This window comes from Heloderma suspectum, chromosome 6 (assembly GCF_057233095.1).
Source record: "Heloderma suspectum isolate Gila_16-S chromosome 6, 16-S_ref, whole genome shotgun sequence".
In the NCBI taxonomy this organism is placed as follows: Eukaryota; Metazoa; Chordata; class Lepidosauria; order Squamata; family Helodermatidae; genus Heloderma; species Heloderma suspectum.
The window spans coordinates 10,936,936-10,950,124 of NC_139463.1; the positions used below are offsets into that span (position 1 = coordinate 10,936,936).

The window sequence follows — 13,189 nt, forward strand, 5'->3', positions numbered from 1 at the left end:
GTGACCTTGGGCCAGCCACTATCTCTCAGCCTAATCTAACTCACAAGACTGTTGTGAGGGAACAGGTAGGATTACTGTAAATATCCCAGACTGTGGCCCATTGAGGAAGGGTAGGATGCAAGTAATAAAAGCTGCCATGGCTTTTACCTCAACCTTTTGGGGGGGGGGGTGTATGTGTGTACGCTCCCTGCAGTTATACTAAAAGCTACCTGGAAATTACCTACAGCAGCCTTCCAGATGTGGTAAGACTGCAGCCCTCATCATTTCCAGGCCAGCATGGCCATAGATAGGATATTGGCGCTACCAAAACCTAAACTGGTTTAATATTAATATGAATGTTCTTCCTACAGAATCCTGGAAACCATTCTTCTTTGAGGCATGGGAAATAGTTTTCCAGGGTTCCTTGAGGGAAGCGGCAATTCTTAATCTCGCATAATATATCTATATCTGCAGTGCAGATATGCCCATGTTCCTAAGGCACAATGTCCACTCTCTAAGATAATTAAAGATGGGCCACCAGCAGTGATTAAGACATAAACTGTGTCAGCCAGTTAGTATACTGTATAAACCAGGGATGGGAGCCTTTTGGGGATGTAAATCTGGCCCTCGGGGTGGGGGGGGAGGAAGCCACCCTGGCCCTCGGGGCAGGGCGGGGGGGGGAGGAAGCCACCCTGGCCCTCGGGGCGGGGCAGGGTGGGGTGGGGAGGAAGCCACCCTGGCCCTCGGGGCAGGGCGGGGGGGGGAGGAAGCCACCCTGGCCCTCGGGGCAGGGCGGGGGAGGAAGCCACCCTGGCCCTCGGGGCAGGGCGGGGGAGGAAGCCACCCTGGCCCTCGGGGCAGGGCGGGGGGGGGAGGAAGCCACCCTGGCCCTCCAGGAGGGCTCCCCAGATGGCCACACCTCCTTCCCCTGGCCATACCTCCTTTCTCCAACCACCCATCATTTTGTGGTTTCCCAGCTTTTGTGCAGCTTTTCCCCTTTCTAAATGGTTGGAACGCCTCCCTGAAGGCTGAGTAACCGGCAGTCAGAGCATTCAGCTAAAAAATGCCTGTATTTTTTTTGTATTATGGCCCCACTGGTTTTGCCCTTGACTCTGCCCACCACTGGATTGTGGCCCCTGAGAGCTTCTCTGAAATTGAATTTGGCCCCGGAGCTGAAAGAGGCTCCCCAGCCCTGGCATAGACACAGGGTGAGTATTCTAGTCTTGTGCACATGCAGCTTAAAAATAGTGGAGTTAAAAGCCATGACAGCTTCCATTCCAGCCAGCTAGCCAGCCACACCCTTTTACAAGATCCATCCCCACTTGCCCCTTATTTTATTGTATTTATTTACATATTTGTATATCATTCCATATCTAGAACAGATTTCGGAGCAGTGAACACAAGAGATAAAGCAGTAAAAGTATAAAAAGAGTGATACACCAGATTAAAATTATGCTATTTTTAAAAACAGAATACCAACAAAAACCATGACCGGTCAATTAAGGAATGCCTTCTGGAACAGTGTGCTGTTTTCAGGAGGCACTGGAAACAGCGCAGTGTCGGTGCTGCCTGACCTCCAGGGGCAGGGAATTCCAAAGAAAGGGGGCCGCCGTGCTGAAGGCTCTTCATTTCCCCCCAACAGATGCTGTATTCTGTGACCACCGAGCATGCTCAATGCTCAGTCAGATGCTTTTGGTGCCCCCCCCGTTTTTTCTCCCCCCCTTTTTTAACTTCTAGAATCTTTGAGGTTTCCTCAAAGCCTCCTGATATCCCCCCCCCCTTTGTGCACAGATGGTGCTATTTTGGCTACTTAAGGATCAGCATTCAGTGAAGGAGTTTTGTTACTAGTATATAGAGGCTTGTCCATGAGAATTGTGCAGTCAGTAGACGTTCCAATTTAAGATGCTTCCCCCCCCCCCTGCTGCAGCCCTTTTGTCTTCTCCTGAGCTGTCCAGTTGGAGGCTGTTGTGCCTGTAATCTAAAATTAATGGCCATAATCCTAATATGGGGGTGGGGCAGGGTGGGTGGGGGGGAGAACTCTGGCGGCTGCTCCAAAGTGGTTGCAAAAACACAAAAGGGAAAAAAGTCCGTCTTAATTTGCACATTGTTCAGCGTTTCGGGAAGATTTTTACGCAGCTAAAGGGGCCTAAATGGCTTTGGATCAAAAGACAGCTCGGTCCTCCAAGTGCCTTGCTGGCATTATCCTAATTTTATTGTTTGATTGATTTTATTTAAAACATTTCTATCCCACCCTATATCATTAAGGCCTCAGAGCGGCCCTTTCCCTCATGAAAGGGAATGGATGCTGTGATGGCAAAGCAGATTGAAGACTGGAGTTAAAGTCCATGAGACTTTCCAGCCAGATGTGATTGGATCGCTCCTCGACCCTCTGATGAACAAGGAATTAACTTCTTGCCCTCTTTAATCAGGCAGTAATTGAAGCCTGTGATAGATATAAAGGGCAGTCTCTCTTGGCGAGCTCTTGTAGAGGGTGGTTGAATTTCACACGTTGTTTATATAGCAACACCAATGTAGATGGTGCTTGGCAAAAACACTACCTCATACAGTGCTTTATAGCTGTATCACCATATCAGCGTTATTAAAGAATTTGTACATCATCTTTTGTCTGGCTTGCTTCTGCTAAAGTTCTAATCCCTACATAAAGTTATTGTCAAGTAACAGGAAATTACTTATCCAACCCAAAAAAGAAAGGGGGGGGGGAGAATTGTGACGTTTATCCCATCTTTAAAAAAATCCCATAGAACACTCAAAAATCCTCTATAAATTAACAACTGCTGACATCTGGTGGGCAAAATGAGCATTTCGGTTTTAACTGCAGCTTCAAGGCAAAAGTTTAAAACCAAGCGTGCCCCTTCAAATTACACAATTCCTCCTCAGGATATACTCCTGTATTTCTGGCCTCTTCTCACCTGGGCTCCACACTGCTGATTGAGCAATGAAATGGGCCTAGACACTAATTTCTGCATGTCAAACACATCTCTTTGACTTGTAAAAAGCAGAAGCAGTGTTGCCTCATTAGAAAAAAATCACAAAATCCAGTCAGGTAATACTTTTATCAGGCCCAACTAAAATGTCACAGGAGAGATAAAGCTATGAGTTGCCCAGAGCTCCGAGGGCTGGATGTTAAGCAAATAAATTTTTTTTGGGTGGGAGGGGGGAGACATTGAAGCCACTATGCAATTAGTTCACCTTCAAATGGTAGATGACACACTTAACTAGGACATAATAGATACTATGAATTCAGTTTATATCTAGGACATCTGGACAATAAAGCAAATAGCAGATTGCTTTATTTAAAAATTTAGAATCCTGCCGTTACCAACATCAGCCTTAAGCAAAACACACAGGCTCCTAGTAAGGTAAAGAAACGGAAGAGCAACATGGCAGTTTTTGGTAATATTGCCAATTATAAGGTATAAAAATAACTGCAAAATGCTTTTTTGGTAGTTTTATTTTGCACCTATCCAAGATCAGGCCTTTAAAGTACATCACAAATCCTTTTCCTTCTCATCTGATGCTTCAGTCTTTTCTGAAATATAGTTTGAGGATCCATGGCTTCACAGCTGCAGTAATCAAGAGACCTGGGCACATTTGTCACTACCTTTCTCCCTGCCCCTCCCCTCAGCTGATCATTGGGGCTGAATGAATTGGCAGACATTTTAGGGAAGTTTTATTTGCATTTCGCTGTGAAAACCGAGCAAAGCAGGCCCTTTAGAGTTTATATAATGGCCATTCCCTTCTGGCAAGTTTCATGTGCTCAGCTTGTTATACTTATGCCACCGTCAACCCGACGTCAGAAGAATACTTGCATTGAAAACTTACCACACCCTAAAACAGATTTATTGCAGCCTACACTTTCGTGGCCAAGTATACAACGTACTTCATTAGACAAGCTTTCATCCATGAAAGCCATTGTCATGACCGATGTTATTCTAAATGTGCCACAAGTCTTGTTCTTGCTGTGACAGATTAATGTGGGGGGCACTTTGATGAGGAAGCTTACATACTCTGTAGCTACTTTTCTATTCACCTTTAATTTTTTCGACTCCCTTGGCCAACTGAGAATGTCAAGGATTGTTCTGTTGAGTATTTGAGGCAAAGGATAGGAGAATGTATGTATGCTTGCCTTATTGCAGAACCCAATTCATGTGTTGCCTAGAGCAGAGAACTGCTCTAGGGAGTGTAATTCATTCCAGAATCACATTCAACCATAGGCTGCCTGAATAGGACCTCAAGGATTACTTGCGTAGTGTGAATTGTATGCGAAGCAGAACTATGCTGCTCCTACAGAAGCAGCAACTGACAGGTAAGTGAGCCTCCCTAATCGCTTGATCAGTAAATGCACAAGTAGGCTGGCAGTACCAAGGCCAAGACTAGGGCTTTGATCTTAAGAATGGTTTAGTGTGTTCCAAACAATGGTTGTGCCTTGTATGATCTCAGTGATGGGGAACTACAGGGAGGTCCAATGGAAACTGCTATTCCTTACAGAATTCTGCATCTCCTTCACAGCTAGGGCCATCACCTTTAAGCATTCTCCCAAGGTGTACAAGTTGGGAAGGAGTTGTCAGCCTGATAACACTAGTTTGCCAGGCTTTCCGTATTTTTTCCCCACAACTGCTCCCCTACTTTCCCCATCTTGCTTAGTAATGTTCTAGCACAATGGTACTGGCACTAGATCACCGAAGTACCTTAGTGAAGGGAGCCTGCAACTACAGCCATTTCCCCACCCTTCTCTAACCTTTCTGTATAAAGCTGCTCCCATTTGCTTTCAACAGCTACACACACCCCTTCCATCTCATCCCAGGTGACATCCCCAAATCAGATTCTATTCCAGGTTGCATGAACTGTGTGCACGCTGTATCTTTCAAGCAGCAGTGAGGCTGTTTTACTTAAACACACGTGAACTTATTCCCCTTTAGATTACTCTTCATCTTTGGGGCCCCCACCCATTACTAGAATTAAAGAGTCCGGCTAGACCAAGTGGCACTATGCATGCTCCCCAACATTTCACCACTTGTGCTCAACTATGGCCATTTCCCACCCACTTGGGTCATGCTGAATTCTCAACCATCCTGTGGCCAGCAATTCTCAACCAGCCTGCTGGGAGAACAAACCTTGCAGATCTTTTTGAAACCCCAGAAAGCAAAGCAAGGCACTTGTTACTTTACCATCAGTTAAATATTTGCATACACACCCCACCAACAAGAAGCAAGTAATTGGGCTGGTATTCCTTTGCCAACCCAATTCCCCATAAACTACAGGTCAGCTTGAGCAGTAGGGTGCAGCACTTAACACATTCAAGATCTGCCTAGTTAGGGAATCACAACACAAATCTTTCATGTTGCCAATTAAATAAGTTTGTTTATTGGGAGTCAAGTTGCATGTCCATTTCTTTTTTTTACAGTACTGGTAAAGTGCAGTGTTTGCCTGTGCACATGTTCAAAGTATCAAGAATGCCCTTAGAATTCAGTTGAGTCCCTCAGTTCTGAAGGTGGTCCATGGAATGCCATTGCTTAGAGCTTTAATCGACCTCTTCGATGGTTGGTCCAGAAGATGCCCCTCCAGAGGGGGGTGGTCCACCACCAGGAAAGCCACCGGGCATGCCGCCAGGCATGCCACCTGCACTCTGGTACAGCTTGGTTATGATCGGATTGCAGACTTTCTCCAGCTCTTTTTGCTGGTGCTCAAATTCTTCCTTCTCAGCAGTCTGAAGATGAAGGAAAGGGAAAGTGTTAAAAGCCTCATACAGGACATTATAGTAGCATCAGAAAGATGCTTCCCTTGAGCAGACCCAATACCATTCAATTAAGCATAATACAAGCTTGATCGACAGCACCTTGTAGAACAAACATTAAGAAACTGGTTCAGAGACTTCTTGGACAATGCAAGATTAAAGGATTACAAGTAAGAGTGTAATTGTGACTTGTTTTACCTTTTACAGCAAGGTTTATACCTCCCATCCCCATTCGTATTATGGTTGTATGCTGTAGATTAGCAGGCTTTACTTGCAACTGTAGGTGTCATAAGTTTACCCCCCCCCCCCAATCTAGAAGAATGATTTATAGAATGAAATGGTCGCTCAGACATCCAAGGAAGGTACTTTAGCCAACACAGGTCTTTCAACCTCTGGTGGAAACTACGAATGGTTTTGGAATCACTTTCATCATTGCAACCACAAGTTACTACACCTTTCTACCCAACTTTACATAGATTTGGCCCTAGAATAAAAGCCACTGAAGATCTGAACAGAGGCAGCCATGCTGGTTATGACACTGCTTAGCCTTTAAGGCTGACTCTGCCACACTGCAGAGAAAAGCTTTAGGGAACAGCAAGTGTTATCGCTTTTGGTTGCTGCAAGCCAACGTTTGAAGAGTTTGAATAAGGGACACCGTGCCCCCACACCAATCAGCTTTTTGGTTAGGAATGAAACCACAAACCTGATTTTTATCCAGCCAGTTGATGATCTCATTACATTTGTCCAAGATCTTCTGCTTATCTTCATCACTGATCTTGCCTTGGAGTTTCTCATCTTCCACAGTAGCCTTCATATTGAAAGCATATGATTCTAGAGAGTTCTTTGATGACACTTTGTCACGCTGTTTTTCATCTTCAGCCTTGTATTTCTCTGCTTCCTGGACCATACGTTCAATATCTTCCTTACTGAGACGGCCTTTGCAGAAACAGGTTTGTTTAGTTCATGTTGCATATCGGCAATTCAAAAGCTTAACATTGTCAGTTTCCTGTGCTCCTATCTACCTGACAATCTTAGCATTGCTGACATTTGTTGGCAGTGCCTCTCCAGGGTTTCAGGCAGGACTCTTCCCTAGCCCTACCTGGAGATTCCAGGGATTGAACCAGGGACCTCCTGCTACCACCAAGCTACAGCCCTTCCCCATGCAACCTGAACTGGTTGTGAAGGTGCCACTGACATAAATGTAAGCAAGGCAGCCTACTCAGGAATACGGGAAGTTGGGAGGACAAAGTTGGACATCCCAAAACACCCCACACCAACTTGCTGGAATTAAGGTGGGTGTGTTATTTAAGGTAGCCCAATTGTATGAGACAAGTCAAAGCCACAAGTGGCAAGCTGTTGCCATCATTATAGAACTGTCCAGTATTCTGGTGTGCCTCCCATCTCCAGGACTTACCTTTGTCATTGGTGATCGTTATCTTATTCTCCTTGCCAGTGCTCTTATCCACAGCAGACACATTGAGGATACCATTGGCATCAATATCAAATGTTACTTCAATTTGAGGTACGCCCCTGGGAGCTGGAGGAATGCCAGTTAATTCAAACTTGCCCAGCAAGTTATTGTCCTTAGTCATTGCTCTCTCCCCCTCATAAACCTGGAGAGATAAGGGAAGAAGAGCGGTGTTTAGTCAGCTCTGGGAATGCATGCCTAAGCTATTATCATCATCATCAATTAAAATTTATAACCTGCCTATATACAAATACTCTAGGTGGCGTACAAATTTAACAAAAAAATCTAACAACGAAAACACAGCATAAAAACATTATATAACGGCCAAAGAGGAACAAGAGTTCGAAAAAGGGAAAGCCTGCCAGAATAATGGCCCTTAATTCCTGCTTGAAGACCTTCAAAGAGGTCAACAGACACAGGCATCTTAAGTGATACTAGCAAAAACTGGAGACCATATGACCCAGCTGGTCGCTCAGACATCCAAGGAAGGTACTTTAGCCAACACAGGTCTTTCAACCTCTGGTGGAAACTACGAATGGTTTTGGAATCACTCTCATCATTGCAACCAAACACTAGCCTGTCATCCTTTCTACCAAGGGTACAATTGTCCTCCACCAGGATCCAGTGACATCACTTGGGCATGACCATACCCACTGATGGCATCACCACCCCAATTTCTCCACAGGCCAGATTGGGGCCACAGGTTCCACATCCCTGCTTTATGTAAATAGCTGCACTGTAGATCCTTAAAAATGGAATGGGTTACTACTTAGTACTATACATAACACCTCTCAGTAGGAGTCCTTCTTGCAACATATGCATTAAAGTGTTTTAGTCAAGCTGTGTGAGGTAAGAGGTTTCTCCATACCTGAATCAGCACACCCGGCTGGTTATCAGAGTACGTGGTGAACGTTTGAGTCTGTTTGGTGGGGATTGTGGTGTTGCGCTTGATCAGGACAGTCATGACACCACCAGCAGTTTCAATACCCAGGGAGAGGGGAGTGACATCCAACAACAACAAGTCTTGAACATTTTCAGATTTGTCCCCAGACAGAATTGCAGCTTGAACAGCTAGAAGAAATAAGGAATGCATAAGCAAGGTAAGCAAGACTATCCTTAGCTAGCCTAGCATGCTTAAACTTGCTCAGACATCCAAGGAAGGTTTGGACCATCACTAGTGAGCTTCTGGTGGAAACTACGAATGGTTTTGGAACCAGAGTCATCAGTGCATGTAGGCAACATTAAATCCACAGAATACTCTGGACTGCTAGCTTCCATGCCCACATACTTAAGTCTCAAGTGGAAAAACCCAAGATTTTGAAAGCTCAGAGATTTTTTAATTACCTGCACCATAAGCTACAGCTTCATCAGGGTTGATGCTCTTGTTGAGTTCTTTGCCATTGAAGAAGTCCTGAAGGAGTTTTTGGATCTTGGGGATTCGGGTGGACCCACCAACCAATACGATATCATGCACCTGAGATTTATCTAACTTAGCATCCCGCAGGGCTTTCTCCACAGGATCCAGAGTCCCACGGAACAAGTCAGCATTCAGCTCTTCAAAGCGAGCTCTGGTAATTGAGGTGTAGAAGTCAATGCCCTCATACAGGGAATCAATTTCAATACTGGCCTGAGTGCTGGAGGAAAGAGTACGCTTTGCACGCTCACAGGCAGTACGGAGTCGGCGAACAGCTCGTTTGTTTTCACTGATGTCCTTCTTGTGTTTGCGCTTAAACTCTGCAATGAAATGGTTGACCATTCGGTTGTCAAAGTCTTCGCCACCCAAGTGGGTGTCACCTGCAGTGGATTTTACTTCAAAGATGCCATCTTCAATGGTGAGGATAGAGACATCGAAAGTGCCACCACCAAGGTCAAAGATCAACACATTTCTCTCAGCACCAACCTAAGAAACAAAGGGAAAAAAGGGCAATGAAGTTGAAATTAAAGCAAGTCAGCACTAATAGTGTTCTCTCTTTGATTGTGTTGCTTTTTACCACTCACTTTTTTGTCTAAGCCATAAGCAATAGCAGCTGCAGTTGGCTCATTAATGATCCGGAGCACATTGAGACCAGCAATGGTTCCGGCATCTTTTGTAGCCTGGCGCTGGGAGTCATTGAAGTAGGCTGGGACTGTGACCACAGCATTTGTAACAGTCTAAAAAAAGAAGATGCAACATTTGTATCAGTCTAAAAAAATACAGGGCATGAACTCAAAGTGCTCATCTGTAGTCAGAACTTTGTCTTGAATCTAATTAAAAATCTCACCTTTCCCAAGTATGCCTCAGCTATCTCCTTCATTTTGGTTAGCACCATGGAGGATATTTCCTCTGGGTAAAAGCTTTTTGTCTCTCCTTTGTACTCCACTTGAACTTTCGGCCTGCCAGCATCATTCACAACAGTGAAAGGCCAGTGCTTCATATCAGATTGGACAACAGCATCATCAAACCTGCGACCAATCAGACGCTTTGCATCTGTAAAGAAATTCCAAATAGGAGTTAGCAATACCTGTGGGTGGCTTCCTGTACCATTTTAAAAGGCATATGCCCTGGTCTTTCAATCTAAGCAATTTACAGTACCTTACAAGAGGTGTTATGCACGCAATTCAATAAAAAGCTATTAACTCATCACAGTGGTGTAACAGCTAAGAGATACTGCATGAACACGATGATAAGGCCTCTCCCCGGTTCTCTAGTAGTCTTACTATTGCCGATCCTACATAGGAGCATATGGCATATAGCAGCTTATGGGGCATATGGTGAGCTCGCAGCAAGTGACCCCTGGAAGAAGTGCAATTACCTGCCACATGGGGTCAGGCTAACAATGTTCAAGCCGGCTTGGCTTCTGAAGTACTGAACACACAGCTTCAGAGAACCTGGCTTTAATTTACTATAAATTAGCATTAGTCATCCTTACTGCCCAATTTAGTTATTGCAGCAACATTATGTAAAGTTGAAAGCTCTTGTGACAACAGGTGGTTTAAGATTAAAAAGGTAAAGGTGTCCCCAACCAGTCGTGTCCGACTCTAGGGTGCGGTGCTCATCCCCGTTTCTAAGCCGAAGAGCCAGCGCTGTCCGAAGACGCTTCCGTGGTCATGTGGCCGGCATGACTGAACACCGAGGTGCACGGAACGCTGTTACCTTTCCCGCCGAGGCGGTACCTATTTATCTACTTGCAATTTCTTGCTTTCGAACTGCAAGGTTGGCAGGAGCTGGGACTGAATACGGGAGCTCACTCCGTCACGCAGCACTTGGGTCTCGAACTGCTGACCTGCCGACCTTCCAGTCTGCAGTTCAGCGTCTTAACCACTAAGCCACCGCGGCCCCTGGTTTAAGATTAAGCAACCCTAAAACTACATGGTCATACTTTCCACTCCTGAGATCCTACCATTGTGCAAACAGTAACCATTTGGAGACTTGTGCATTCTTACCGAAGACAGTGTTAGTGGGGTTCATTGCCACTTGGTTCTTTGCAGCGTCACCAATAAGCCTCTCTGTGTCAGTGAAAGCAACATAGCTTGGCGTGGTCCTGTTACCCTGATCATTGGCAATGATTTCCACCTTGCCATGCTGGAAGACACCCACACAGGAATAGGTGGTGCCAAGATCAATCCCAACAGATGGTCCCTTAGACATTGTTCCTGTAAACATAGCAAACATTGCAGTTCAAGTGATCAGCACAAGTACACCAACGAGCCCCGCTACCACACATCAGCAATAAAAGCCAAGAGGTTATGACTTCCAAGTCAACCATGTAAGTTGACTGTAGCCGATTTGTGCTTCCTCTTCCCTTCCCTTCCCTTTTTCCTTCTGTGTTCTTTCAGATTATATGCCTGTGGGCAGGGACTGTCCAACTGTACTCGCTTAGGAACCCAACGTTTGTCCATCTGCATCCCAGCAGCGCTAGAGAGAAGTGACAGCCTTTGCGGTGTGCGTGTGGGGGAGTATTTTAAACTTTCGCCATTACTTCCCCATCACTGAGCACAATATGCAGGTGAAATATACACTCTATCCCACAGACTCCATGCCCCACCATGAATCTAATTAAAGCCCTCACCTTTCCCAAGTATGTCTTAGGCGGCCCTGTGACACTACTAGGGAGGTGGTGGGCTCTCCCACACCAGGGGCATTCGAGAGGGGCCATCTGCCAGGGGTGGTCTGATTTGGATTCCTGCATCGAGCAGGGGGTCGGACTCGATGGTCTTGTGGGCCCCTTCCAACCCCACGACTCTATGATTCTGTAGGCCAAGCCGAAGCCATCCGTGAGGCCCGGATGCACAGGGCCGTCAAGATCACGGGGACCTTGAGCGCCCACGTGGCCTGGCCGGAAGCACCGAGCTGGTGGCCACGTGGGGCACCGCAAGGGGAGGGCCGCGCGGTGGATGCTGGGAAGTTCGACCCCGCCGTTACGAAGCAGGCCGGCCGCGGCGGGAGGGGCCGTTGCGGACCACGTGCAGAGCTGCCCGCCGGAACCGGCAGAGCGCGCTGCTGAGCACGTGGGGAGGACCGTGAATGGCGAGGCGGGAAGCGCGCCGCGGGAAAGCTTGCACCAGCACTTTCCGGAACCCCTTCCTCACCCACCGCAATTGCTGCTGGAGAGAAAGCGGAACCGCGCCTCTGCGCCTGCTTTTAGCAAGAGCAGGGATGGGAAGTTTGCAGCCAGCATCCGAGCCGCGCGCGCTCTCTCTCTCTCTGCACCCCCCATTGCAGCCAGCATCCGAGCTGCGCGCTCTCTCTCTCTATACCCCCCATTGCAGCCAGCATCCGCGCTGCGCGCGCTCTCTCTCTCTCTCTACACCCCCCCACATTGCTTTCTTTCTCCCTCCCTCCCTCATCTTTGAAGAACGTCAGAAACGAACCTCCCCTCCCCCCCCAGGGGTCGCTCAGCCCCCCCGACTCAGAATCCCCCTCCCCTCTCGAACCAATGCATCACTTCCCCTCCTGAGCAGCCATGCCGCCGCCCCCCCCCCCCAGCACTCGCCTATAAGGACGGGTGGGTGGGAGTCCAGCGCGATCACGCCTCCTCGGAAGGGAGCCCCACTGACCTCGGGCCGGTGGGCTCAAGGCTGCAGCCCCCCGAGCCGCTCGCTTTCCCCCTCCCTCCCTCGGGATCCAGGAGAAGAAGGCCGGGCGCAACGAGGACTGGCCGCCCACTCAAGTCTGATCGCCTTGCTCATTAAGCTTCGCCCGGATCCTGCCCTTAATACAAACGCCCGTCCCTGCCCGCCTTCCCCAACCCGTCGCCCTCCAGCTCTTCGCAACGAGGACGCCCCGCCGTGGCCGACCGTGAGCCGCGGCGGCTGCGGCGGATGGGAGCTGTAGTCCACCACACGGGCGGGGAAGGGCGAGGCTGCTCTACGCGCGGCTTCCCTCGAGGCCAAGCTTCCTCCGCACTCCCCCCTACGACTGCAGAAGGGGACGCTGCCCAAGCACGCGCCCCTCCCGTGTAACGCGCTACCTGCTCCCGGGCGAGATGAAGCCCGAAGCGGGAAAGGTGCACCGGGGGGAACGCACTGCGGAGGTCGAGGGAGGAGCGGCTAGAAGCCGCGGCGACACGAGCCCCGTGCCCCCCCCAGCCGCCAACACGAAAGCAGGCCCCGACAGCGAAGCGATCCCCCCTCACTTTCAGCCAGCGAACGTGCTCCCGACGCACGGAAGGGAGAAAAACCAGTTCGCGACGCGAAGGGGTTACGCGCCCGGCAGAACCCACGCAACAGAAAACGGCGCTCAAAATAAATTACCTGCTTCGCCCAGACGCGCCGCAAAAAAAAAAAAAAGCGAGGGAAGAGAAGCCGCCACGAGTCCCGCAAGATTAAAAAGCGGCTTTCCCCGGCTGCCCGCAGCCCTTATATACCCCTGGAGAACCTTCCAGAAGGGCCGCGCCTCTTTCCGGCCAACGGGCCAATCCGGTCCGCCTTCCCCGCCTCCTCCAGCCAATGGGCGCGCAGCTCGCGCGCGCGCCCTGTGTGACGCAACAAAGGAAAGCGAGGAGGCG

The 13,189-nt window shown here is 48.4% G+C and overlaps 1 protein-coding gene and 3 non-coding genes across 5 annotated transcripts; all 4 read right to left on the minus strand.

The window, feature by feature from the left end:
• Nucleotides 1-5,334: 5,334 nt before the first annotated feature.
• HSPA8 (heat shock protein family A (Hsp70) member 8) lies at nucleotides 5,335-13,015 on the minus strand. Of its 2 annotated transcripts, XM_084803608.1 has the most exons (9): nucleotides 12,936-13,015; nucleotides 10,626-10,835; nucleotides 9,464-9,669; nucleotides 9,201-9,353; nucleotides 8,547-9,102; nucleotides 8,071-8,273; nucleotides 7,149-7,347; nucleotides 6,438-6,670; nucleotides 5,335-5,707 (listed from the first exon to the last, which is right to left on the minus strand). In XM_084803608.1, exons 2-9 carry the CDS (start codon nucleotides 10,828-10,830, stop codon nucleotides 5,522-5,524), a joined length of 1,941 nt encoding a protein of 646 aa, XP_084659734.1. In that variant the 5' UTR covers nucleotides 10,831-10,835; nucleotides 12,936-13,015; the 3' UTR covers nucleotides 5,335-5,521. The 2 variants fall into 2 exon arrangements, with proteins under 2 accessions (XP_084659734.1, XP_084659733.1); XM_084803607.1 differs by lacking the exon at nucleotides 12,936-13,015 and having other exon boundaries at nucleotides 10,626-10,941.
• On the minus strand, nucleotides 6,076-6,172 carry LOC146340461 (small nucleolar RNA SNORD14). The gene has a single exon (XR_014784156.1). It is a non-coding gene; the product is annotated as a small nucleolar RNA SNORD14 (small nucleolar RNA).
• Nucleotides 7,671-7,767, minus strand: LOC146340462 (small nucleolar RNA SNORD14). Its single transcript, XR_014784163.1, has one exon. It is a non-coding gene; the product is annotated as a small nucleolar RNA SNORD14 (small nucleolar RNA).
• Nucleotides 8,343-8,433, minus strand: LOC146340463 (small nucleolar RNA SNORD14). Its single transcript, XR_014784164.1, has one exon. It is a non-coding gene; the product is annotated as a small nucleolar RNA SNORD14 (small nucleolar RNA).
• Nucleotides 13,016-13,189: the final 174 nt, after the last annotated feature.